This window comes from Thalassophryne amazonica, chromosome 7, assembly GCF_902500255.1.
Source record: "Thalassophryne amazonica chromosome 7, fThaAma1.1, whole genome shotgun sequence".
Lineage (NCBI taxonomy): Eukaryota > Metazoa > Chordata > Actinopteri > Batrachoidiformes > Batrachoididae > Thalassophryne > Thalassophryne amazonica.
Window position 1 is genome coordinate 93368525 of NC_047109.1, and position 26831 is coordinate 93395355.

Consider the following 26831-nt stretch of genomic DNA (forward strand, 5'->3'; position numbering starts at 1 on the left):
CTGTAGCCAAGTGCTTGCTCACAGGGGGTCGTTTTGACCGTTGGGGTTTTGCATAATTATTGTATGGCCTTGCCTTACAATATAAAGCAATATATTATATATAATATATACAATATATTGTTGTGATTTGGCGCTATATAAAAAAAATTGATTGATTGATTGATCAAACCCTGGCCAAATGTCTTCACCGTCCTCCCCATCACACTAAAGCATGAATGAGTCTGAATGCCTTACGAATGGACATTTGAATGACATTTGTGCAAATTCGAGCTGCATTCCTTGTACAGCATTCGTATGGCACTCGACAAAGTCGGGAACATTTGCACGGCCAGCATGAATGTAGGGAACATGCACACCACTGTTGAGCTGCATTTGAACTGGGGAAATGTCAAACGGCGGTCGAAGTGCTGACTGATCACAGTCTGCATTCTAACTGCCCTGATGGTGTGAAAACAGCATTCAGAACAGTCTGATTGTGTTTTAAGGTAATTCACCATGATCAGGGACTGCAAATCCTGCCCGTGTCGCAGACGGAATGGTCCCCCTAAAAATCAGTCCCTCCTGATGACGTGGTTCACGGATTAACACCTCGTTTCTGCTTCAAACTGCACTCCAGTCATCATCTATCTCAACGACAGATATCTGAAGCTTTTGTACAACAATCATTTCCACATATATTCAGCATTATTTCATCATAAAAGGCGGCAGAAGCGATCAGAGTGCTGTGGCTAAACGAGCTGCTAGCTGATGCGTTCACTGCGCGTTACGGAATTTCACCTCGTTTCTGCTTAAAACAGCCTAATTTCTGCTTAAAACTGACTTTAGAATGATTTAAGAGGTTTTACCTTTATCATCTGATGGTTAATAATCCCATTAATCCATTTGATTGCTTTGGGTAATGAGACTCCGTCTCAGATGTGCTGTTGTGGTCCGAAATGAGGCATGCGCAGATGCAAAAGGTGACCGATTTTTAGGGGCAGACCATTCGGTCTGCTACATCGGTGTGTCCCAATTGTGGCACGGATGAGGTGCACCTCCACTGGATCCCGTTCAGGGAGGGCAAACAAAATATTGTCATGTGCAGTGTCTGTGGCACGCATTCATCTTGTGAACCAGATGTGGACATTGCATAATGAAACCGAAAGCATCATATGTCACTGCAGGTCAATGTGTCTCAGAGTTGCAGCGCGCACATCTGAACAGGTTGTCATACCCTTGATAAACTTCATTATACAGATACATTGCCATTCCCTCCAATGTATGTGAACTAATATGGTCATCATGGCTGGATCACGATGTGCAGGTGCGCCGCACCCTGCTCCTGCCCCACGGCACATTGATGCATGACACAGGCATGGCGCACCACAATACGACTGAATGGGATGTAACAGCTGTAATACACATACGACATGGACACTGGGGGGCTTGGCTGGACACTGTTTTGTGGTTTTTGTGTTTGTTTTCCTTCCCAGGTGGTTTGGGGCTGATCTCTGGGGAGAATGTGCTGCAGAAGAGTCTCTCACCTCTGTCACGGTGATCTGCTGCACCTGTTGCACTCACGTGCGATTCTCTAATCAGGACGATCTATGACACCTGTGACATTCACGTGCAGTTCTGAGGACTCTCAGCTGGTACCAATGAAGAGATGAAGAACTGCATTTAAGCCAGCAGTGATCTGGGCTTAATTGCCGGAGAATACGACCGTGTGACGACCGTTTGAGGACGCTGAGGGCCGCTCCAGAATCTGACATTGCGTCTGTGAAGGAGGACGAGGGTGAGAGGCAAGCGCTGTCAGCACACGTCAGAGAGTACAGTCTTGGGAAAAGCCACCTGGGGGGGTGTCGGCGGAGCTCCTGAGTCCAGAACGTTCGGGCTCCGATCCGTTGAGGCGCTGGGAGAGCGCGCCACCTCTTCACCCCACCAGACTTATTTATTTTGTATTGCACAGTGGGGAAAAAAAAAATTTGTTTCTTTTGGAACTGCTTCTGGTTATTTAGCGCTGGGTTCAGTCAGACGCTGGACCGCTCCTCAATCTGCGTCCAGACCATAACAGACACAGCGTACCTCTGTAGGAGGAATAAGGGGGCAACTGGTTTGCCAGGCCTTCACAACATAAAGGTAAATAAAACTCAGCTTTCAAACTGCTCCTGCTGTGAGTCACAGCGCAGGGTGAACACCAGCAGGAGCTGCTGCCTGTGGTGGCACCCTCTCATCCTGGCAGTGCTGTAAGCTGCCAACATCAGCTCACAATTGCCTTGTCCACCATGAAATATAATTCCCATTTGGCACGTAATACCCTCGTACATGATCACAAGGTCCACATAGTCCGAAGCGGTCAGCTCATGGACCTAATATTCTGAAGAGAGGACAGGCGTGGGTTACCTCATCTGCTTGAACCGCTGTGCATGAGACTGGAACACATTTTCACTCAGCTGCGTGTGCGTGTGCTCGTAACAGCTGATTGAAGCGCTGCGGAGCAGCAGACTAGATCATCCACACACCCCGCGGTGCATGTGTGTGCGTAAATATCATCTGATTGCTTTACCGTTCATGCGTGAACCTGTCTGGTAAGCAGGGTGTCTGCCTGTCTGCTTAACACCTGATGTCCAGAGAGAGAGAGAGAGAGAGAGAGAGAGAGAGAGAGAGAGAGGGTGCATCCTACTCATGAACTGACCTGTAATCAGTTCATGGGTTGGATGTCATTCGACATCCAGCAGTGGGACATGGCAGGTCTTCAGCTGTGCGAACCACAGTGCTCACTCTGTCATGCCCTCCCCTTGCTTCCCTCTGACCCAAACCTTGGGTGGCACATACGGCATTGGAGGTGCATTTTGCAAGTTTCTGCTGCTTTCTACATTGTGGGGTTTCATGCTGCGTTTTTTTTATTCTTTGTCTTTTTTATTTTATTTTGTTTTTATTTTTTTGTGTTCCATGCTGTGTTGTGTCCTCATTCGACCTGCACTCTGTGTAGTCAACCTGGATTTGGGAGCTACTTCGAGTGACCTCAGCTTGAGAGACCTCTGCAGCTCAAAAAATAAGCTCTTCCCATGTGTCTCTCAATTTCAAACGCTGAGGACCCAGAGACATGAATGCCACTGCCACAATAAGTCAATGTCTCTTCAAGTTCAACACTTTCATCACATATAAGATATACATCTGACAGCCAAATCCAGATCATCTTTGAAAGCCTGTAGCTTAGTGTTGCTCCAGGACAATTGCAGATCTAGACACTCTGATTCAGTCAGCTTGTCAAGCCCTGCAATCAAGGTATTAATTGATTCCACAATGGTTTTAGCTTAATGAAGTCATGATCAGTAAGCTTTCCTCTCCAACAAAACACCAAAGCAACTAGACATCATAATTTGACCCAAGGACCAGTTTATGAAAGCATGGTGTAATTTTCCAATAAGACAAGTAATGTGCTAAAGATAAATATATTATGATGATATGCACATGCCAGAAGATGATGCTGTGGTGAGTGAAATGATGTATTGCAGACATGTAATATATGCTTAGAAGGATATATACTGTATACTGCATAAAGTATATGCAGCAACTGCCACTCCCTTTGTATGCCCACTATTGGGGCAACCAGAAAAAAGTAGGTGTATCCACCCACAGAGATCTAGCCACCTCCTGGACTTTGCATTTGAGACAGTGTATCCTCTGCAAAGGTGGAGTTTTCCAAACTCCCTCAACAGCAGCGGAAGATATTCTAGGTGCCCACCCACTTGAGCACCCACAGTGCAGCAGGACAACCTCTCTCCTATGATTTCTTCTTGCTCAGTTAGGGGGCTTCAAACTGCTTTTCACCATCCCCTTCCTGTCTGCCTGGGTGGTTGCCATCCAGAACCCAAAAAATATGTAATTCCTGAATGGCTAATGTGATGTTTTTGTTAAGAACTGAAAGTCTACAGTACAACCATGTTGGTGGTTTAGCATCAAGTCCATCGTGGTGGTGTACAGAGGCAACAAAAAGTGTCACTGCCCAACTACTTATGGGCCAACCTATAGATAATATCCTGCACTAGAAGCACACAAGAGAAAATAAAAGCAACTTAATGAACACAAAAATAGTCAGGGACCTAAAGTCACTGGATAAATGTGACACACAAACATATTCACAATTTATACGTCTTTCAAGTGCAGAGTCAGTCCATGTTAAACAATTACAGAAATTCTGTTCATGAAGCCATGAACTAGTGAGAAAGTTTTTCCGTGGTCATAGTTCGTTTTTCAACCCCAACTTCCCCCATTAATTCACAACTGCTAAGCAACAGGAAACATGCGCAAGAACTTCAGATCAGGGTTGAGATCTATAAGGAATGATTATTAGTCCAACAAAGCACTGTAAAAGTGACCGGGCTCATCCTCACACAGAGTTGTGCCGTGTCTACAGATAACAGACTTTATGTAGTTCCACTCCAGAACATTTAGACAGTAAGATGCGATAAAAGTGTTGCTGGAATAAAAGACTTCAGGATTACTTTACTTCAGGATGTCGTTCTTGGATCTGCTCAAACTGTTGGAGCTGAGTCTCATACTGATCCTGACTGTGAATGCAAAAGGTGAGTGAGTCATTGTTCTGCAGTGTCACACTAACTAATGTGTTTTATTCTGGATTTTAACAACATAGTGTTCGCTTTCTGTTTCACACAGGCCAGGAGTGGAGTGTAGATGTGCCTTCATTCATTAATGCAACATTAGGTGCAACAGTGACCATCCAGTGTACATTTAACTATCCGCATGAACAGCAAACAGACAAGGTTCAGCTTTACTGGAAAGTGCCTATATCAAGAGCATTTGACACCAAAGTTGAAGTCAAACATGCATTTATTTATCACCCAATTGACGCCTATGTGCTCAAGCAGTACAGAACAAAGACCAAACTCATCGGTGATAAGACCATGAAAAACTGCTCCCTCATGATCAAGAACATCAAAGATGATATAAACCAGCTCTATCTGAGAGTTACTGGAAAGAATGACAGCTACAGTTTTGTTAAGAATAATGTATCTATTCGTGTGTACGGTAAGAATTTCCAGTCGAACTGTTTTAATTACAAATATAAATGACTGAGCTGATCAATTGAGTCAAATCTAACAACCACACTGTACTTTTCTCCTGTGTTGTAGGTTCTCTAAAACCCATCTCAGATAAATACGGTATGTGCTTTGTTCCCCTCCCCTCAGCCACATGAAAAATTTTTTTCTGCAATTTCCACCAGTAATATTGAAGATCCAATTGAGTGCATTATTGGTGTTCTAACTGTAACATGTCTGAAAGCTAAAAAATGAAAGGTGTGTTGCACATACACATGGAAAGTCATAAATGTGCACAAAATATATATGAAATGCGTCATGAGAATACATTTATATTTTAACAACAGAAAACAGGTGTGTTGGAATCTGGTCTGCTTTTGTTTTTTTTCTGTCATCAAAAACACTGATGTAGTTTTTCCTTGCTGTTGTTGTCAATGTTTTTTCTGAAGTCTGGAGTCTAGACCTTACTTGTGCAGAGCATTTTGAGGTAACACATGGTTGAGCACCAATACAAATAAATTTAATTGTAACTGTGCCATGTTAGGTTAGGCGCATTGGAAACTTTAAATTGTTCGTAGGTGTGCGTGCAGGTGTGAATGTGTTTGCGTGTCTGTATGTGGCCCTGCAACAGACTGGCGCCCTGTCCAGGGTGTACCCCGCCTCACGCCCCATGACTGCTGGGATTGGCTCCAGCCCCCTTGTGACCCTTAATTGGAGGAAGCAGTTGAAGATTAGTGAATGGGTGTGTCATATTGCAACATTAACATGACCAGCAATTTCTCAACTGAAAGACATTGCAGTGTTTTACATAAAATTGATACAAAAAGGTCAGAGGCTGATTGTTCATTGAAAAAGAGGAACGTTTTAAACTTTTGATGGCACGTACACTTAGTTAAATGCTGCTGTCACAGTCAGTGGTGGCAGACTTCTCACTCGAACGTTCGTCTCTTGCGTACAGCCAACATGTGAATGCAGTATAAAGCACCAGGAACAAGTTGTTGTCTATTTAGCTGCTCCCGTTCCCGTTCGGGGTCGCCACAGCAGATAGAGCCAGATCCACATTGGTATTTGGCACAAGTTTTACACCAGATGCCCTTCCTGATGCAACTCCAGTCTTACCTGGAGAAACACAAACACAGCTGCTGGTGTTCTGAAGAGGTCTCCCATCCAAGTACTAACCAAGTCTTGCATTGCTTAGCTTCTGAGATGTGACGGGATCAAGCTTACACAGAGCAGACCGGCTGCTAAAGCAGCAACAACAAGCCTTTGTGAAAAAACTGCATTTGTTGGAATAAATACAAGTCAAATCAGGGAGCATGCGCTGGTGCCACAGCCACACCACCACAGAACCGCTTTGGACAGCAACCACCCAGGCAAACAACTGGGTTATTCTGGTTGGCTGGGATAAATACATTGTAAATAGTTGCAAGTTGCTTAAAAATAAGGCAAAGGCTATACACCCAACCGTTGGGCAGATAAGTCATACATTGAACATTACACGCCCAACCGTTGATCAGATAAATATAATGTCTTATCTTATTCGCCCAACCATGATCGTGTATTTACACGTTTTGTGCATCTAAACTACATTTTTTACACCACTTTATAAGGCTCTATTGTGGCGTATGTTTGACACATTTAACTGCGTCGTCTTTAATTACTGCGAAAACACCGCAATGGATCAAAACAGACAAACGTCATAAGAATTTTGAATGGAAGCCTGTTAATGACGGCAAAACATTTTGTGAACAAAATGCTGCTTGTTGGCTGTAAGATGGTGTTAGTTTGACACAGTTCCTTGGGTGTGATGAGCCAAACAGAATCGCTTTAGATCACAGCCCCTCCGTAGGGTGCGAACCCTCCCGGAGCCGGCCAGAAAATATCCGCCTTTTTTCCCCCTGCGTTGAAACCAGAAGTGAGCTTACAAGCGCGCTCAATGGTCGGTTGTGGTTTGGCGTATATGCTCGCAAATTTACTTTATTGTCCCAGCGGTTGAGCGTATAGCCACTCCGTAAAAATAATGAAAAAAAAAAAATCATAAGTAGCATGTATGAGTAGTTTTCACTTTTAAAAATTCATAATTTTCTTTGTGGGTGATAAAAGTATATGTAACAGGATGAAGGTCCTGGGTCCTGATTGAAAAGACGTTCCTGCTAGCTTGGCTAACGGGGTATTCCCCTTTGGCTGACCTGGTAGAGGAATGGTCTTTAGTGCGAGCCGTCTGGGGTTTAATCCCACCGCCGTCCCGGCCACAAAGGTCCTACGGTCACAATTGGCATTGTCGGCAGGATGTGGGTAGTCACAGAACACCCTTAAATGCACCTGTGACTTCGGGATGAAGTCAAAAATGGTGGAGAGATATGTAGCAAGATGAAGGTCCTAATTGTGACCGTGTACGGTGTACGGCAGCTTTTTGGTATGCGGATCTCTCGCTATCACTTTCTGTCTTCATAGTTATCTTTGTCATCCATTACCCATCTCATTGGGTTATGGATGTACCGTGCATCCGGAAAGTATTCACAGTACTTCGCTTTTTACACATTTTTTATGTTAGAGACCAAAATCTTGGGCAAATTCACTGTGAACACTCTGTGACCCTTTTCAAGTCAGGGAGCATTTTGATACATCTGCATGTGGACGTGGATGTACACCAGGTTTTTGTGCGTAAACGCGCTTTGTACATGAGGCCCTTTGAGCATTGACTGGTTGTTGCCTCCATAACTCATCTATGTCTAAAATAAATAAATTGAATTTGTAATATAATGTTTGGTTAAGTTTTTTAATGAAATAGAAGATGAAAAAAACTGATTTTTGTTGAAACTGAAATACTACACAATTTTTATCAAACATCAAGGTGTGCATAAGGCTTGCTCAGTGCTGCACATGGAAAAGCATCATCGTTTTAGTAACTGCAATGAGTGCAGTATGATTTTGTGTGTTGTACAGATTTCCCATTGACTACCAACACACCTGAAGACAGCACAAGTAAGTTTACACGTCTGGTTTTCAGGACAGTTTCATGCTTAACGTATAAATCAGTTAATTTTGTTATCATTAATCATTTTACTGTCACCCACAGTGCCTACGAAACTGAAGATTTCTACACTATATATTTCCATCTTTATTCCCGCTGTTGCAGTTCTGATAATTATAACTGTCGTCGGCATTGTCTGTTACAGAAAACGCAAAAGGTGACTTCACTTTTAGCTTACGGTTGCTGATTCAACCCAATAGATATTAAATTCTTCCATTTCATTATTAAGATGACTTGCCATTTTTGATGTAAAAATGTCAGTAATATGACTAACTTGTTGTGAAAGTGTAGGGACACGGACCCACAACAGGGGGCGTAAATGAACGGACAATGGAGGAAGTCAAATATCAACATTTTACTGTTGTGAAACAAGCACAACAATCACAACCAATAATAATAATTGTAGCGATAAGTCAATCACAACGGTGTCGTGTGGGCAGGCTCGAAGGTAGGAGACGTCCGTCCAAGCCGAACCGGAACCACACGATTTCCTCCGCCACCGAACCCCGGGAATACTGGAGCCGCCAAGTCCCGAACTCCAGGTGGCCACTGCCTCCGCTTGTCGGATCCGATACTGCTGGCGAGGAACAGAAACAGTCAGATGTGGGTGCGTCTGCACCCAGCAACACATGGGGTGAAACACCACCTCCACCTCTAGTCAGGAAAAACACTGCAGGAATGTAAGTACTTATCCGTGTAGCAATCTCCTGCTGTTCTTCTCTCTGTACAAAGGCAAAAAGTATTTTCTAGTCAAAGAATAATTCGCTGGCTGGATATGTTACCTTCTGGGTCGAACGATATCTCGGCAAAGAGGTGGAGATGTCGTCTGGCTGACACTGATCCGACGAATGGTGACAGCTGTCAAAGATGATGAGCGGCAGCTGTCACTCTGGCTGCTCCTGTGAGGCGGCAGCGCCCTCTGGTGCCTGGAACCCGCACTCCAGGCAGGGTGCCCTCTGGTGGTGGTGGGCCAGCAGTACCTCCTCTTCAGCGGCCCACACAACAGGACCCCCCCCTCAGGCTTGTCCGGGTGGCGGCGGTAGAAATCGGCCAGGAGGGCTGGGTCCAGGATGAAGCTCCTCTTCACCCAGGAGCGTTCTTCAGGTCCGTACCCCTCCCAGTCCACCAAATATTGGAAGCCCCGGCCCATCCTACGGACATCCAAGAGCCGGCGCACAGTCCAAGCCGGCTCGCCATCGATGATCCGGGCAGGAGGTGGTGCCGGACCTGGAGCACAGAGGGGTGAGGTGTGATGGGGCTTGATCCTGGACACGTGGAAAACTGGATGGATCCGCAGTGAGGCTGGGAGCTGAAGCCTCATTGCGGCTGGACTGAGTACCTTGACGATTTTGAACGGACCGATATACCGGTCCTGCAGCATAGGGGAGTCCACTTGTAGGGGTATGTCCTTTGTAGACAACCACACTGCCTGCCCTGGCCGGTACGTAGGGGCCGGGGCCCGCCGACGGTCTGCATGGGCCTTTGTCCTCATCCGGGCCCTCAGCAAGGCAGAACGGGCGGCACGCCACACCCGACGGCACTTCCGTAGGTGGGCCTGGACCGAGGGCACACCGACCTCTCCCTCAACCACCGGAAACAAAGGAGGCTGGTACCCTAGACACACCTCGAAAGGGGAGAGGCCGGTGGCTGCAGACACCTGGCTGTTGTGGGCATACTCGATCCAGGCCAGATGGGTGCTCCAGGCCGCCGGGTGCGCGGCTGTCACGCAACGCAGGGCTTGCTCCACCTCTTGATTGGCCCGTTCTGCTTGCCCGTTGGTCTGGGGATGGTACCCGGATGAGAGACTCACCGTGGCCCCCAGTTCCTGGCAGAAGCTCCTCCAGACCTGCGAGGAGAACTGGGGACCGCGATCGGAGACGATGTCTGTTGGGATCCCATGCAGCCGGACAACGTGGTGGACCAGGAGGTCCGCTGTCTCCTGGGCCGTCGGGAGCTTCGGGAGGGCCACGAAGTGGGCCGCCTTGGAGAATCGGTCCACTATCATGAGGATGACGGTGTTTCCCTGGGACGGCGGGAGGCCCGTGACAAAATCCAGGCCGATGTGGGACCAGGGGCGATGAGGCACGGGCAGCGGCTGGAGTAGTCCCGAAACCCTGCGATGGTCCGCCTTGCCCCTGGCGCAGATGGTGCAGGCCTGGATGTAATCCCGGACGTCGGCCTCTAGGGACGCCCACCAGAAGCGCTGCCGGACAACTGCCACGGTTCTTCGCACCCCTGGATGACAGGAGAGCTTAGAGCCGTGACAGAAGTCCAGGACTGCAGCCCTAGCCTCTGGTGGGATGTAGAGTTTGTTCTTCGGCCCCGTTCCGGGGTCCGGGCTTCGTGCCAGGGCCTCCCGGATGGTTCTCTCTACGTCCCAGGTGAGGGTGGCCACGATAGTGGACTCCGGGATGATGGGTTCCGGTGGATCCGACAACTCCGCCTTGACTTCATCTTCATGTACCCGGGACAAAGCATCCGATTTCTGGTTTTTGGTCCCGGGACGGTAGGTGATCCGAAAGTCAAAACGGCCGAAGAACAGTGACCAGCGGGCTTGCCTGGGGTTCAGCCGCTTGGCGGTCCTGATATACTCCAGGTTCCGGTGGTCAGTGAAAACCGTGAATGGCACGGACGTTCCCTCCAACAGATGTCTCCACTCTTCAAGAGCCTCTTTCACCGCAAGGAGTTCTCGATTGCCGACGTCATAGTTCCGTTCGGCCGGGGTCAACCTGCGGGAAAAATAGGCACACGGGTGAAGGACCTTATCGGTCTTCCCGCTCTGTGAAAGCACAGCTCCTATCCCTGAGTCCGAGGCGTCCACTTCAACCACCAACTGGCGACTAGGATCGGGCTGCACCAGAACAGGTGCAGACGAGAAGCGCCGTTTCAACTCCTTGAACGCGGCATCGCAACGATCCGACCAGGTGAAGGGGACTTTTGGTGAGGTCAGGGCTGTCAGGGGGCTAGCTACCTGACTATAGCCCTTAATGAACCTCCTGTAGAAATTAGCAAAGCCGAGGAACTGTTGCAGCTTCCTACGGCTAGTGGGTTGGGGCCAGTCTCTCACCGCCGCAACCTTGGCCGGATCAGGAGCGACGGAGTTAGGGGAAATGATAAATCCCAGGAAGGACAAAGAAGTGCGGTGAAACTCGCACTTCTCGCCCTTCACAAACAGCCGGTTCTCCAACAACCGCTGCAGGACCTGACGTACATGCCGGACATGGGTCTCAGGATCCGGAGAAAAGATGAGTATATCGTCCAGATATACGAAGACGAATCGGTGCAGGAAGTCCCGCAAGACGTCATTAACCAATGCTTGGAACGTCGCGGGAGCATTTGTAAGACCGAACGGCATGACCAGGTACTCAAAGTGACCTAACGGGGTGTTAAATGCCGTCTTCCACTCGTCTCCCTTCCGGATCCGAACCAGGTGATACGCATTCCTCAGATCAAGCTTGGTGAATATTTTGGTGAACACAGAATCCAACAAGGGTAAGGGGTATCGGTTACGAACTGTGATCTCGTTCAGCCCCCTGTAATCGATGCATGGACGTAGCCCGCCATCCTTTTTCCCCACAAAAAAGAAACCCGCACCCATCGGGGAGGTGGAATTCCGGATCAACCCGGCAGCCAAAGAGTCCCGGATGTAGGTCTCCATTGATTCGCGCTCGGGTCGTGAGAGGTTGTACAGTCTACTGGACGGGAACTCAACGCCCGGAGCCAAATCAATGGCACAATCATACGGGCGGTGCGGGGGAAGGGTGAGCGCCCGGTCCTTGCTAAACACCTCCACAAGGTCATGGTACTGCACCGGCACGCCCCCTAGATTGGGCGGGGCTCTGACCTCCTCCCTGGCCTGGGAACCGGGAGGAACCGAGGAACCTAAACATACCCGATGGCAGGTCTCGCTCCACTGAACCACTACCCCGGACGGCCAATCGATCCGGGGGTTGTGTTTCAACATCCAGGGAAATCCTAAAACCACACGGGAGGTGGCTGGAGTCACAAAAAACTCGATCTCCTCCCGGTGATTTCCCGACACCACCAGGGTTACTGGTGGTGTCTTGTGAGTGATTGGAGGGAGTAGGGAGCCATCTAGTGCCCGCACCTGCACAGGCGAGGTAAGCGCCACCAGAGGGAACCCTATCTCCCTGGCCCATCTGCTGTCTAACAGATTCCCTTCAGAGCCCGTGTCCACCAGTGCTGGGGCCTTCAGGGTTAAATCCTCATAAAGGATTGTAACTGGGAGTCGAGTGGCAATGTGGGTGTGTCCCACGTGAATGTCTCGGCCCACCCCTAGCCCAGTCTCTAGGGGCAGGCGTTGGTGTTTAACCGCTCGGGGCAGTCTCTCAATTGATGCTCTATCGAGCCACAAACAAAACACGCCCCGTGGTCCAGCCTCCTCTGTCTATTTGGTGCTCTAAATGTGGCCCTGCTCGTGTCCATAGCTTCGTCAGCAGGGGGAGCTGTAACCACACGGGGCGCAAGGACCGTGGAGCGTGGGGAGGGCGGAGCGCGATCGGAACCGGAAGGGAGAGGGACGGCGCGTGCCCGGCCACGCCCTTCGTCTCGTTCCCGACGGCGTTCTTCCAACCGATTGTCCATTCGTATGACGAGATCGATAAGCCCATCTAAATCCCGCGGTTCGTCCTTAGCCACCAGGTGCTCCTTCAGAACCAATGACAGTCCGTTTACAAAGGCGCCGCGGAGGGCAGTGCTATTCCAGCCTGACCTCGCAGCCGCGATGCGGAAGTCGACTGCATAGGCAGCTGCGCTCCGGCGCCCCTGTCTCATTGACAGCAGCACGGCTGAAGCGGTCTCTCCTCTGTTTGGGTGATCGAACACTGTTCTGAACTCCCTCACAAACCCATCATATGTCTGAAGGAGCCGTGAATTTTGCTCCCAGAGCGCTGTAGCCCAAGCACGTGCCTCACCACGAAGCAGATTTATCACATAAGCTACTTTGCTAGCGTCAGTCGCGTACATGACGGGACGCTGTGCGAAGACGAGCAAACACTGCATAAGGAAATCCGCGCACGTCTCCACACAGCCTCCGTACGGCTCTGGGGGGCTTATGTATGCTTCCGGGGAAGGTGGGAGGGGTCGTTGAACGACCAGTGGAACGTCGCTGTTACGCACAGGGTCGACGGGAGGGAGAGCCGCAGCGGCGCCCAGAGGGCGCGCTTCCACCTGCGCGGCAAGAGCCTCCACCCTGCGGTTCAGGAGGACGTTCTGCTCGGTCATCAAATCCAACCGAGTCGTGAAAGCGGTGAGGATCCGCTGCAACTCACCGATCACCCCTCCGGCGGACGCCTGCGCGCCCTGGTCTTCCATTGGCCGTTCAACAGCCGGTTGACGCCCCTCGGGATCCATGACGTTGGCCGAGATATCCTGTTGTGAAAGTGTATACCGACACTGATCCGACGAATGGTGACAGCTGTCAAAGATGATGAGCGGCAGCTGTCACTCTGGCTGCTCCTGTGAGGCGGCAGCGCCCTCTGGTGCCTGGAGCCCGCACTCCAGGCAGGGTGCCCTCTGGTGGTGGTGGGCCAGCAGTACCTCCTCTTCAGTGGCCCACACAACATAACTAGTATGTTGCCCGGGGGGATCCAGGGGTTCCAGATTGGGTAGTGTTTATAAAATAGGCAGCTGACTTTTTCAAGGGTGGTAATAAATTATGCAAAGTTTCTATAATGATTTGGAATGCCTGTGAGTCCAGAATGTAATTATCAGCGCCCATTGTTCACTGTTGTTAGATAATATCCCTAATTTCTCCAAAACTATTTGTCTTATCAACACTTTTGACGGCATTCCTCCTTGACCCAAAACACATAAGCATACCAAATGGCAAGTGTTAGTTCTCCCCAGTTTCTCCATGTTCGAAGGTATATACACACACACACACATGCATGTATAGAGGGGCCACTTTGCTTTTAATATACAGATGATTTATGGCCCTCTTGGAATGGCGTGTGAGTCCAGAATGTAATTATCAACATCCGTTGTTCATTGTCATTAGGTAATAACTGTAATTTCTCCAAAAATATTAGTCCTATCAATGTTGCGTTTTGGCGGCATTCATCCTTGACCCAAAATACAAAAGCATACCAAAATGCAAGTGTCAGCTCTCCCCAGTTTGTTCGCAATTATACACACATACACATGTACACACGTACACAGAGGCCACTTGGCTTTTAATAGATAGATGATTTGCTGCCCCCTGCTGGAATGGCGTGTGAGTCCAGAATTTAATTATCAACATCCATTGCTCACCGTTGTTAGATAATATCCTGAATTTCCCCCCAAATATTTGTCCTGTCAACTTTCTCTTTTCACAGCATTCATCCTTGACCCATAATACATAAGCATACCAAATGGCAGGTGTCAGCTCTCCCCAGTTTGTCTGTGATTGAAGCCATACACATGCATGCACGCATGCATACTCGTCATACACAGAGGCCAATTGGCTTTTATTTTATAGATGCTATACATCATGTATACTGACATTTCACTCCGGTATTTTACAATGGTAATTATAAGCAAGTCATTCTGAATATGAGAAATGTTTTCAAACATTGCGTTCATGCTTGTTTTGATCATTCCAATCTTGGTGAATTGTCACTTTTACTAGAGGAAACGCTAGAGTTAGGGTTAAACCATTATTGAATTGAGATTTGAAAATACGATTGAACATGGAGAACTGGTGGTGGCCCAAGACTGTCACAATGTTGATTAAAAAATTAAACATGAACTTAAGAGGAACAAAAATGGTGAGAATACTTACCACAAATAAGCATTCACACACACATAGTGAAAATGACACAGACAAATAAATGCCCTGGAACCCAAGTAAACTTCAATAACAATGTCACAATTAAAGGAACAGTGCTCAAACATCTCAAGATGTGTATTTTCATCATATATTTGCACCATCTTGGTTTATTTTAGTGTTGTACCTGTTAAATATTGTACTGTGGACTGGGGGGGGGGGGATTTGAAATTAACTTTAGGCAATATTTTCATGCTTTTCAGATGGATTATGTTTTTACCAAGCATACATGCATGCTGCAGAATGTGTGTGCTGCAGAACGTGTGATAGTGTGAGGTAGTATTCTTGCTTTTAAAATCAGCCATGTCCTTTGGATGAACACTAGTCCTCACTGCTTAGAGTCTGATCACTGGGCTGCGACAGCCTGCGAGCAGCATCCATGAGGAAATGCACACAGTCTGTCGCGAGGTTTGCAGCCGTTCACCATCCCCTCATTTCAGGCCCAGGGCGGTGCCCGCATGTCACTTGGTTTTTGAACAGACAAGAAAAAAATTCTATGCGAGGAACTCCCTTGCCGTATTGTCAGGCAGGCACCTCGTACCCCTCACCACGTAGTCTCTGTGACTCAGAATGTACCCGACATGTGAGACAACTTGGGAGGGGTTGACACACACTTTTCCTTTTATATGATCAGAGAACAGGAACAGTGCTTCTGGAAGTGTATGAGCACTCCAGTAGTCTGCAGCCACCTTGTTCTGCAGCCACCTGACGTGCATGCGTGTGAGCAAGCTGGAAATGTCCTGTCCGGCCACAGATGAGTTGCACAGGTTGGATTCATGTGTTTACCTCTATTTATTAATTTATTTTTCTGAGGACAGAAGTGGATTTAAGTTTAATGCTCCTGGTCGCCGCAAAACCAGTGTGCATGCGCATGCTGGACACGTCCTGTCCAGCCATGGACGACCTGCACAAACCAGATTTATTGTTTGTTTATTTACTATTCTGAGGATAGAAGTGGATTTAAGTTTAATGCTCCTGGTCAGCGCACACCCACCATGCACGCATGGGCTGGACACTTCCTGTCCAGCTATGGACGACCTGCACAAACCAGATTAATTGTTAATTTATTTATTAGGACAGATGTGGATTTAAGTTTAATGCATCTGGTCGACGGCCACCTGCTGTTCACGCCGTGCTGGACGAACAATGTCAGCACTCTGGCTTCATTCTTTTATTTTATTTTTATCGGAGTGCTTCCAAAGGATCACGATGCTCGTCCAGCCTGTCTGGCCATAGAGGATCGCACAAACCAAATGTTCTCTTTTTATTTATTTATTTTTCTGAGGACCGCAGTGTAAAACTGCCGGCTGACGGCAGGGACAGCAATCCGGATTCATTGTTTTTATTTTCTTGTCTGTGAGGACGTCAATGAAACGACGCAGTGAACATCACTCTATAAGTCTGTGAGTGGTTGTTCGTGCTTTTCTTCTTAATTTTTATTATTTATTTATTATTTACAGTGCTTTTTCTGCCTGAAGTCAGGGGAATTTTCACAGCTTCTTTCACATAATAGCAAGGTAATAGTTCAGATACATCCTGTTAGATATATTTGTGTTCAGTTATGGTTTTCTTTATTTGTTTTCTGTACTTCTTTTGGTATTAAGGGTTATACTTTTAGTTTCATTCTTATTCTCACTTTCCTTTGTTCTCTCTTGGTATGTGCATGTAGAACCAGTTTGTACCACTTAGGATAAAGAGAGTTAGGTTACAATTATAAATCATATGTCTCCCGTTATTGCGCGGGCCTCGGGCAGGGGGATGGACCTCCTTTGAATGCCCAAGGGGGCCAATAAGAGAAATAAGGTCCGCCTCTGTTACACATATGTAATCCTGTATAAAATTGCTTGTATCCATTGTCCGGGGTTCTGTAAGAGCGGATCTTGTCTGTAAGAGAGGTTCTTGCAGGGCCTAGGCCTGATTATTTTTGCTGTGACTTTGATTAAATTTAAAAGTGCGGAATAGTTCAAGTTTGTGCTTTGTAAGGGGCAGTATTACAGAAAGAACTGGGGGAAGAATTAACAATCCTGAGCACTGTGTTCGCAAACGTGTGGTCATTTCAGCTGCGCCAGTGGCACCGAACATCTGTGAGAGTACGGCGTAGTATTCATGCGCAAATCCGTGCGGCTACAAAGACTTCAACTGAGCAGTTCTTACACCTAGCTGCTCTAATAGATCTTGACAAAGACTGGAGTTTCCCTTGTTGTGTATAGTTAAGGAGGAGCTTTACCCTTGTTTTCTCAACCGTATGATGTTGATAATCACTTCCTGGACCCTGCCTAACCATGATAACTACTTTTTCCCCAGATCAGAGTCTTTAACCCGGGGGGAATCTGGATCTGGATATTATGCAAATATTAGCAGAGCATCATTAAGCCAAGTCAAAAGGTTTGTAAGCATATACAGACATTGTATTAAAACTACATATGTGGTATTGATTATAGTTTATTGTCATGTATGAGCAATACGGAAGTTAATATTTAATACTACATGCATGAACATTGAGGATGGCTGACTTTGCAAGACACTGTTCTTTCACACCAAGTCATGTGTTTCTACAGACATTTCCCAAAAAAGCACACTTTTGTCTTTTTGTTGTCTTTACAGACAAGACGTGAGCACAAACCAAGACAGCAAACAAGTTTCTCACTCTAAGGTTATTGATGACCCGGTCTATATTAACCTCCAGGTATAATTTCTACTGCAGTTCTTTATTTGTAATATGATAGTTACGCCCAGAGCCATTGATAAATCCAACAATCCTACTGATAACAAATGCTAACCTTATATTACAACTCCTCTCTTTACAGCTTCCCTCATGTCAGACGTTTCAAACGGCAAATCCAGTAGACAATATATATGGAAATGTAGATTATTCACAGTAACAGGAAAGCTACTGGACATCGTATGGTCCATTGGTACTTAAACAGTGCCAGAGGGGCGGAGGTTATGAAATCTTATTTGTCTGTTTGCAAAAAGGAAAGATATCTCCAAAAAATGATGAATGGATTTTCATGATGTGCCCGAGGATGAGAACAGCTGAGGTGATCCAGCTCTGCCTCAGATTTATACATTTTAGAGTGCATCTGAGAAGTATTCATGGCACTTTAATTTTTCCACATTTTTTAATGTTACAGCCTTATTTTTAAATGGAGTAAAGTAAATAATTTTCACCTCAAACTTCTACACACAATACCCCATAATGACAAAGTGGGAAAAAAAGTTTTTTGAGGGTTTGCAAATCCATTAAAAATGAAAAAAAATCACAGCCTTTGCCATGAAGCTCAAAATTAAGCTCAGGTTCATCCTGTTTCCACTGATCATCCTCAAGCTGTTTCTACAGCTTAATTAAGTTCATCTGGGGTAAATTCAGTTGATTGTTCATGATTTGGAAAGGCAAAAACCTATCTACATACCAGAGTTGACAGTGCATGTCAGAGCACAAACCAAGCATGAAGTCAAAGGAATTGTCTGTAGACCTCCGAGACTGGATTGTCTCGAGGCACAAATCTGGGGAATGGAAGAAATTCAGATCCACCAGGACTCTTTGTAGAGCTTTTATTTCTGTGTAGGCTCTCTAGAGCTGGTCACCTGTCTAAACTGAGCAATTGGGGGAGAAGGGCCTTAGTCAGGGAGGTGACCAAGAAACTTCTTTCACGTGGTCATTATGGGGTATTGTGTGTAGAATTTTGAAGGGAAAAATGAATTTACTCTAATTTAGAATAGGGCTGTAACATAACAAAATGTGGCAAAAGAAAGAAGTGCTGTGAATGTTTTCTGGATACACTGTATCTCTTTGTAAAATTCTTCAATATTTACAATTTTTTTTGACAATGTAGCTTGAGTTTATTCTTAGTAATTCATCACACAAGGATTGAATTACCACATTCCTGATGCTGTGATATTGCTGCTGTACATGTGATTGAATGCTCTGACAATAAAGCTTCATTGTATATGGGTTATTTTTGGCTACAGCCTTTAAACAACCTCGAGCCTCATTTATGAATTGGATCAAGGAATGAAAATGGAAACTAGAACTGATATATCGCTAGGAACAAAAAGGGAACCAGTTGTTGTTCATTCAGCTGCTCCTGTTCTTGTGTTCGGGGATGACACAGCGGATACAGTAACTTTATATTTGTTTTAAAGTTCTAGAAGAGAAACAAGTTTGTTGAGCCTACTGTGTGAAACTAGCCACTGATCAATGCCAGTGTTCACCAGAATAAATGCAGAAAATTCACCGCAAGTACTTGTAAGCTTCATTAGGCTGTGCTGAGAAATATTTATTAAACAATCTTTAATTTTTTACAAATGAACTGCAGCACAGTGCACTGAACCAACAAAATAGAGATGCTGTGGTTTCTGTGTAGGCTCTCAGTTGACCAGGTGGTTTCCATAGTAGAGAAGCTTGAATCTTCGACTGGACTGGGTTGCTTGACGCGAGGACGTTTCGCTTCAAATCGCAGAAGCTAACTCAGCTAAAATTCTTGCTCTGGTAGTCTGACTTCTGTCTTGACTCTAGTAGAGAAGAATAAACAGAAGCCACAAAAGCTGGAGTTTTAAACCTAACCAGACCTGTCCTACCGAGAGGCAGACTGCTATAGGCTAGTGACTAAACAATAGCTCTAATTAGCACCTATTGTGCTCTAGTTAGCACCCTCCCAATGACAGGGCAGCTGTCCCTCCTAATGATGGGATGGACGCCTCTCCTGCCGGCTCCCTTGACGACTCTCCTATTTTGGATGCTGTAATATATTACAGCATCCAAAATAGTGCTTCCATATCCATATCACTTTACAATCAAAAAATGACTCATTGGATGAACTCAGTTCAGTTATGTACAGGATTTTCTTCTAATAAATATGTAGTCCCAACTAAATTCAGTTAAATTACCATGTGTTTAATGCCCTGAAATGAAATGACTAAATTATATTAGATTACCTCGCATGGATGTGCTTTTATTTTTTTGGAGTTGGGACTACTTATATTTATTAGATGGAAATCCAATCCAAAAAGTAAGTTTTTCAGTGTAGTGAGTTAATTCCACACATAATTCACCAGCTTTTATTGATTTATTTTACATTTGGTATACCTGCTAAACGCTTGTGTTTAGTGCCCTGAAATGAAATTATTCAAAATTACCTTGCATGAATGTGCTTTTTTTGAGTTGGGACTACAAATATTTATTAGATGGAAATCCAATCCAATAAGTCAGTTTTTCAGTGTAGTGAGTCAATTCCACAGATGATTCTACAACTTTTATATATTTATTTATTTTACATTTTTCTATGCCTATTAAATACTTGTGTTTAGCGCCCTGAAATGAAATGACTAAATTAAATGACCTTGCATGGATGTGCTTTTTTTGAGTTGGAACTACATATATTTATTAGATGGAAATCCAATAAGTCAGTTTTTCAGTGTAGTGAGTCAATTCCACACATGATTCTACAACTTCTATTTATTTATTTTATTTATTTTACATTTTCTATACCTGTTAAATGCTTGTGTTTAGTACCCTGAAAAGACCAGAATTGCCACCGTGACTCACAGTGCAAAGACTGTTGACACTTCACCTTCTGTGCAATTCAGCAGGAAATTTCAACACTGAAATAACCACAGATAAGTTAATTTTTCTGACACATCATGCTTGCTAAAGAGGAAATACAAAATGCCAAATTACATGAAAGTATGTTTTTGGAATAGACATGAAAATGAGAAATGATTAATTATTAATATGATTATTATATTTGCAAGGATTGTGGTCATAAAAAGATACAAAAAGGTGACGAAAATATGATCCAAAAAAGGGTCGAATTTAACTTTTTATGTTTGACGATCAACAAGCGGTCACAGGAAGGAAATTACATAAGAAGCATGTGTATCAACTTCAAATCTACTGTGGAGAAATACTACATCGAACATTGCAGGTGATTGGCAAAGGCGCACTTGTCTCGGGGGGTGAAAACTGTCAAATGGTCCTAGTCACCAGTGGCTTTGATGAACCTTTTACCTGAAAGAATAAGTTTTACATGCAAACACTGGGGAGTAAATGAATCACTAATTCTAACAGGAATTCTGTTTCAGAAGACACGTGATGAAGTAAACCCAGAGCAGGAAGGCTGAATGAACGATGAGCTAAATTACCTGTTCCAAAGAGCAGCCAATCAAAATTAAACTAATGACCAGAAATACATTTTTTGATTTACAGTATATAACTTTGTTTTCAAATCGTGGCAATCCCTCAGCGGCGAGGAAAATCATCTCTTGATTGATTCTCGGACATAGAAAATCTACATTCAGGGTTGATCGAGTGACACCTGTGTGTGGGGTTGTTTAATGTGGAAATATTGCACGCGGACAAACATGCAGACTTTGACAGGTCCTTAGACTGCTTCAATGGGTGGGAAATCCCAAACAATTGGGGTCTGAGGACCTGCTGCACCCTTCATCCACTCCACAGCTGTTGGGCTACAAGCCATCACCTCCTCTGCCTGACAGGCCCTTGAGGACTTCTGGTGGTGGTTGCGCCCATCAGCCTGTTTGGCTGTGTTTTTGAATTTGTGTATTATTTTGGGGTTCATCCTCTGTCATTGTTTTCTCTTCTCTGGTCTGGTGTGGGTGTTTCTCGTATCTATTATGTGTCCCCTGTTCTGCACTCCCCGTGTATGCATGCGTCTTCCTGTGTCCATCGTGTGCATCCATGTGTGTGTGTGTTGATTCGTTTCCCTCCTCCGGTGTGTGGATGTCAGTGTGTGTCTGCTGTTCAACCCCCTGTGTACTGCGTGTGTGTCCTTGTGTGGTCTCTGTCCCTCCTCTCTGGTTTGTGGAGATGCGCTGCTCCCTCGCTGTGTCATGTGTGTGTTCCACCCCGTGCGTGTGGTTATTTATTCTATGTGATCCAGTCCCTTGTCTTGTGTCTTTGCTTTGTGATATGTGTACAGGTATTATTCCTGAGTTCCACATGTTATTTCTTGGGAGTCTGGATTTTCATAGTAGAGAAGCTTGAATCTTCGACTGGACTGGGTTGTTTGACGCGAGGACGTTTCGCTTCTAATCGAGGAAGCTTCCTCAGCTAAAATTCTTGCTCTGGTAGTCTGACTTCTGTCTTTGCGTCACGCAACCCAGTCCAGTCGAAGATTCAAGCTTCTCTACTATGGAAACCACCTGGACAACTGAGAGCCTTCACAGAAACGGATTTTGTTTTTTGTCTTTATTTTGTACTGATTATTCCAGTTTGATCACTTTGTTGTTGCCTTCTGAGTTATTCTTGTTTGTGTTTATTCTGCTGCACTCCCCTTAGTCGTTATTTATGTTTGTGTGGTTATTTCTCTTATGATGGTTATGTTTGGGTTTTGTTATTTATTTTCCACTCACCCCTGGTTGTCCTTTACTTTGTGATCACCATCCCCGCCCATTTACTTCTGTCACGTTGACGCCACTTTATTTCCACCGTGCATTTTTTTTTCCCTGCTTTCGTTTGGTACACACCTGTCACATTATTTGCACACTGGTTCCGTGTTCTTGTTGGAGGTTCATTGTTCGACCTTGTTAACCTCGTTATGGTCATTGCTTTTCTCCTGTCTGCCTGCACCTCGTGTTGTGAGTATTCTTATGTCTGGACAGGACATTTCCTGTGCTCATCTAGTTTTTCTGGATCTTCCCACTGTCTATTGGACTTTTTGCCTCCACTGTTTGTTTGGGGTTTTTAGGGGGTTACCTGTGGTTCTCAAAAACTGTTGTATGTTTTTTCACTGGACTCAACTATTAAACCACAGAATTATTATCTCATCCTTTGGAGTTCACTTGTGTGCATATTTGGGTTCAACGTACCACAAACTACAACACTTCTTGTTTCACCAGAGGCTTGTTAGCAGTCTCATGTTCAGGGTTCCTGTTGGACCTTCATGGTTACTGTCACTGCCGCCAGGCACAGCCCATATTTCACCACAGTAAACTGTCTTCTACTTGATCTGCTACCCAGGTGTCAAAATGTGAATGAGAAGTTGGGTTTTCACATCCTGTAGGTTTAAAGACAGCTGTTAAGATCATTTTTTCTTTCCAACTTACAAAGTTTAGCAGAGTACAATCTACACTTTACAATTGCTCCAAGAGTTTAAATGTGTGCATTGAAAGATCTGCATGATTTTGAAATCATAAGAAAGTGTTTGTACATCCTGATAGCACTAATATCATGATTCAATCAGTAGTTAGTGTTACAAAAGTTCAGAATTAGTGCATTATTTAAAATTAAAAGATATGTGTTATATTTTAACTTTGTACAAATGGCAGAATTGAAATTAATGGAATTATTCTATCCAGAATAATTTGATGATTTTAAATCAAAATCATAACTTAAAACTGCTTTATTATCCAAGACCTCTGACTCACTATGGCACGGCTGTATTCAGTTAAGGAATAATGGCTCGTTTTGTGTGTGTGTGTGTGTGCAGTGGTGGGCACATTTCCGCTAATCCCACAACCGACAGTTATTGAAGATAATGTTTTCATTATTGGATTAGCTTTTCAGATAACTTTGAAAACCATTATCGGACTAATTATCTTCCGATAAGTTTTGGTCCGATAATTTTTAGACCGTTAATGTGGTAACCAAAGCTGAACAGCTACAAACCTTTAGAAAATTTAAAGTCAGTTGAGCACCTACCTGTTAAATGTTTTGTAGCAGATGTGTAGTTCTATCCTCTGCAAACAGGAGAGCTCCTTCTAGAAAAAAACATTCTATCCTCTGCAGGCAAAGGAGAACTGGTTGAAAATGCCTTGTTTTTTACAAATAAAAAATGGCATATTTTACAAAAGCACATTTATCTGTAAACACCAACACACAACACACCTCACATTAACGTGTTGGTTTACAAAGAATGAATGAGTTCACCAATCAGTGTTAGCAGATGTACATTTTACTCAGAATTCTTTGCCATCTGTCTGTGTTTGTTACAAAACTTCAGAATTAGTGCACTATTCAACATTAAAAGATATATTTTAACTTTGTACAAATGACAGAATTTACATTACTGGAATTATTCTGTCAGTATTAATTTTATTTATACATCAAACCATAAGTCAGCACTGCTTTATTTTCCAAGACGTCCGCCTGAAGGAAACACTGTTACTGGGTAGAGAGTTGAGCTTTGTTGCTCCTTTTAGTTGTTTCTGTGCTGGAAACTATGTAGTAAACAGGAGTTTTCAGCAGGGGGCAGGGTGCATAAAGACAGAAGTGCTGACTCATTTGTGTCTGTCGTCGCTTTTGATGCTTCCAGAAGCGATCATGGTGTTAAAACTCAAAATCAGCTTGTTAATAGTTGCAAGTGTACCGGAGACAATACTGGAATTTATTGCTCATCTGTAACTTCCGACACATTTTTGGGTGGTTTATCATTTTAACTTTATCAAAGATAACTTTTCAGTTATCTGATTATCTATTATCTAAGTTAATTTTTTGGTTATCTGTGCCCACCACAGTGTGTGTATAGAGTTGAGCTTAGCTCCTGTGAACTGTTTCACTGCTGTAAGATATGAAGTAAACAGAAGCTTCCAGCTAAGGATGTGACAATCGTACCGATGCACCAAAGCTTGTATCACTCCTTTCAAAGCAATCTGGTCTGACACGGTGTGCTGGAGCTTGTGTCCGCCACGTGACTATTGACGTGAGGAGCATCGTACATCACTGGTACGCTGGGAGGGGTCTGAAACATGCCACTGTCCCAATGGATAAAAAGACACAAAAATGTCCCGGTTGGATTTCTTGCCAAGTTGTCTCATAGCTAAGCTTTTGCAATTAATATGGACAACGCTACAATCAAGAAAAGATCACGAGTGTGGGAACATTTTGACCCAATTACCCCCAGTAAGGTAAAAAAGCTTTTTTTAAGCTACTGCTGTCATGTATTGGATGTTATATATTAAACATCCAATATGAAGCTTGTCGCCTTGGTTGGCTAATGGGTTGCACACAAGCAGGTGTATCCTCATATAAATGAGATTGCCTTGCGGTATTTGTGCACTCCAGCTTCCTCTGTCCCTTGTGAGAGGATTTTTTCCAAGGCTGGGGAAATTGTAAACAAATGGAGAAACCGTTTAAAACACACTGTTGTGGAACAAATACTTTTCTTAAATAAAAATTTGGAAATATGTAACCCTGTTCCACAAAACACTTGTCAGTAAACACATTACCCCAATATCAGCCTTTGTTGCACAAGCACATTCCACACTTCTCCCACACTGATAAATTTGTATAGCACTTTACTGTATATAGTACAAGCACTTTTCCACAAGCCACCTATAGTGAATATTTAGCCCACTGGCTAAAAGTGCACTCCCCACCCTGAACTCATTCCCATCATGACAACACCATCTATGTGGAGTTTGTCACCTATAGATTCAACCCTAAACTATAGACCATTTCTAGGCTATAGGTAGAGAAATTGCCTTCTTTCTGCAATTAGTACACATAAAAGAAATGATAGACAAAAAACAAACAAACAAACAATTGGGTAAACAGATTCAATTTCTTTAATAATCAAGTAAGACAATGAATTCTCCTGGTCATAACAATTTATTCTCAAGTTGAGATAAGTTGCATTTCTACGGATGTGTCAGTACTGTTTCATTAGGGTTTTTTTTTTTTTGCCTGTTGTAATTTCAGCAAGCCACCAGATGACGCCAGTTGTCCCTGATGCTTTGATGCCTCAAACCTATTTGTGATACAATCAGGAAGAAGATCCAAAAGCCTCACAAGGCTTCGTTGCCCGTCCCTACTTCCAGCAGTGGGCAGTGTGCACAGAGAAAGAAGTGCTGACTCATTGTTTTGGTCTGTAGGCACCTTTGATGCTACCAGAAGCAAATGTGGTGTTAAAACTCAAAATCAGCTTGTTAGTAGATGCAAGTGTATTGGAAGCAATACTGAATGTTATCAGTTAGCTGTAGCTTCCAATACATTTTTGGGTGGTTTATCAGTTTAGCTTTATAAAAGATAACTTTTCAATTAGCTGATAAACTGTTATCAATGCTAACTTTTTGTTTAGCTGTGTCCACCACTGGTTAGTAGTGACACAGCCTTCAGTTGTACATCTGAGTCATATTGTAAGCAGTTATGTATGTTTTCCTTTAGGTAAGTAAAACATTAGTTTCAGTTTGAGTTGATGCTTTTTCAGATGGCATTGGTGAGCAAAGTACATGCTGAAAAATGTATTTATTAACAGATAACTTGTTTTAAGAGGAAGAAAATCTTATTGGATTGGTATTTGTATCAGCAGATACTGAAGGTTACAGTACTGGACATGAAAAAGTGGTACTGTCCCATTCTGTTTTGAAACCCACTTACACCAACTAAGGTTTCAATGTGCCATGACCATATCTGTTATTTTATATTCATAAACTAAGAAAGTGTAGTGACCCCACTATAATAAAACAAAGTGTCTCGATCGAAGGTCATGGGCATTCAGTGTTGGTTTTTGGCCTTGCTGCTTACATGTAGAAAGTTCTCCAGATTCTCTGATGTTCTGATCATATTATGGACTGTAGATGATGGAATCCCTAAATTCCTTGCAATTGAACATTGAAAAACATTGTTCTTAAACTGTTGGACAATTTTTTCACGCAGTTGTTCATAAAGTGGTGATCCCTTGCCCCAGCTTTGCTTGTGAACGGCTCAGCCTTTTGGGGATGCTCCTTTTATACCCAATCATGACACTCACCTGTTTCCAATTAACCTGTTTGTCAAGGCGGGCTGTTGCTCGACACCAGGAGCGGTTGGACCGGCAAAGCAGACTCCCAGACTTGGTTTAGGCGTGTGAGTAATCATCTTCTTTATTCCATGCTCAGGTTCAGCACACAGATGATCAGTCAGCAGAGCAGAAGCACAATATGGGTTTGGCAAGAATGCAGTCATATTCAGGCAGGGTTCACAGGC

The 26831-nt window shown here is 44.5% G+C and overlaps 1 protein-coding gene and 1 long non-coding RNA gene across 2 annotated transcripts; both read left to right on the forward strand.

The window, feature by feature from the left end:
* The first annotated feature begins 4312 nt into the window (after positions 1–4312).
* LOC117513504 (myelin-associated glycoprotein-like) lies at positions 4313–5200 on the forward strand. The gene is made up of 3 exons (XM_034173677.1): positions 4313–4568; positions 4660–5031; positions 5136–5200. Exons 1-3 carry the CDS (start codon positions 4499–4501, stop codon positions 5198–5200), a joined length of 507 nt encoding a protein of 168 aa, XP_034029568.1. The 5' UTR covers positions 4313–4498.
* A 2568-nt stretch (positions 5201–7768) lies between these two features.
* On the forward strand, positions 7769–18118 carry LOC117513348. Its single transcript, XR_004561576.1, has 5 exons — positions 7769–8027; positions 8122–8233; positions 17210–17290; positions 17510–17591; positions 17713–18118. It is a non-coding gene; the product is annotated as an uncharacterized LOC117513348 (long non-coding RNA).
* Positions 18119–26831: the final 8713 nt, after the last annotated feature.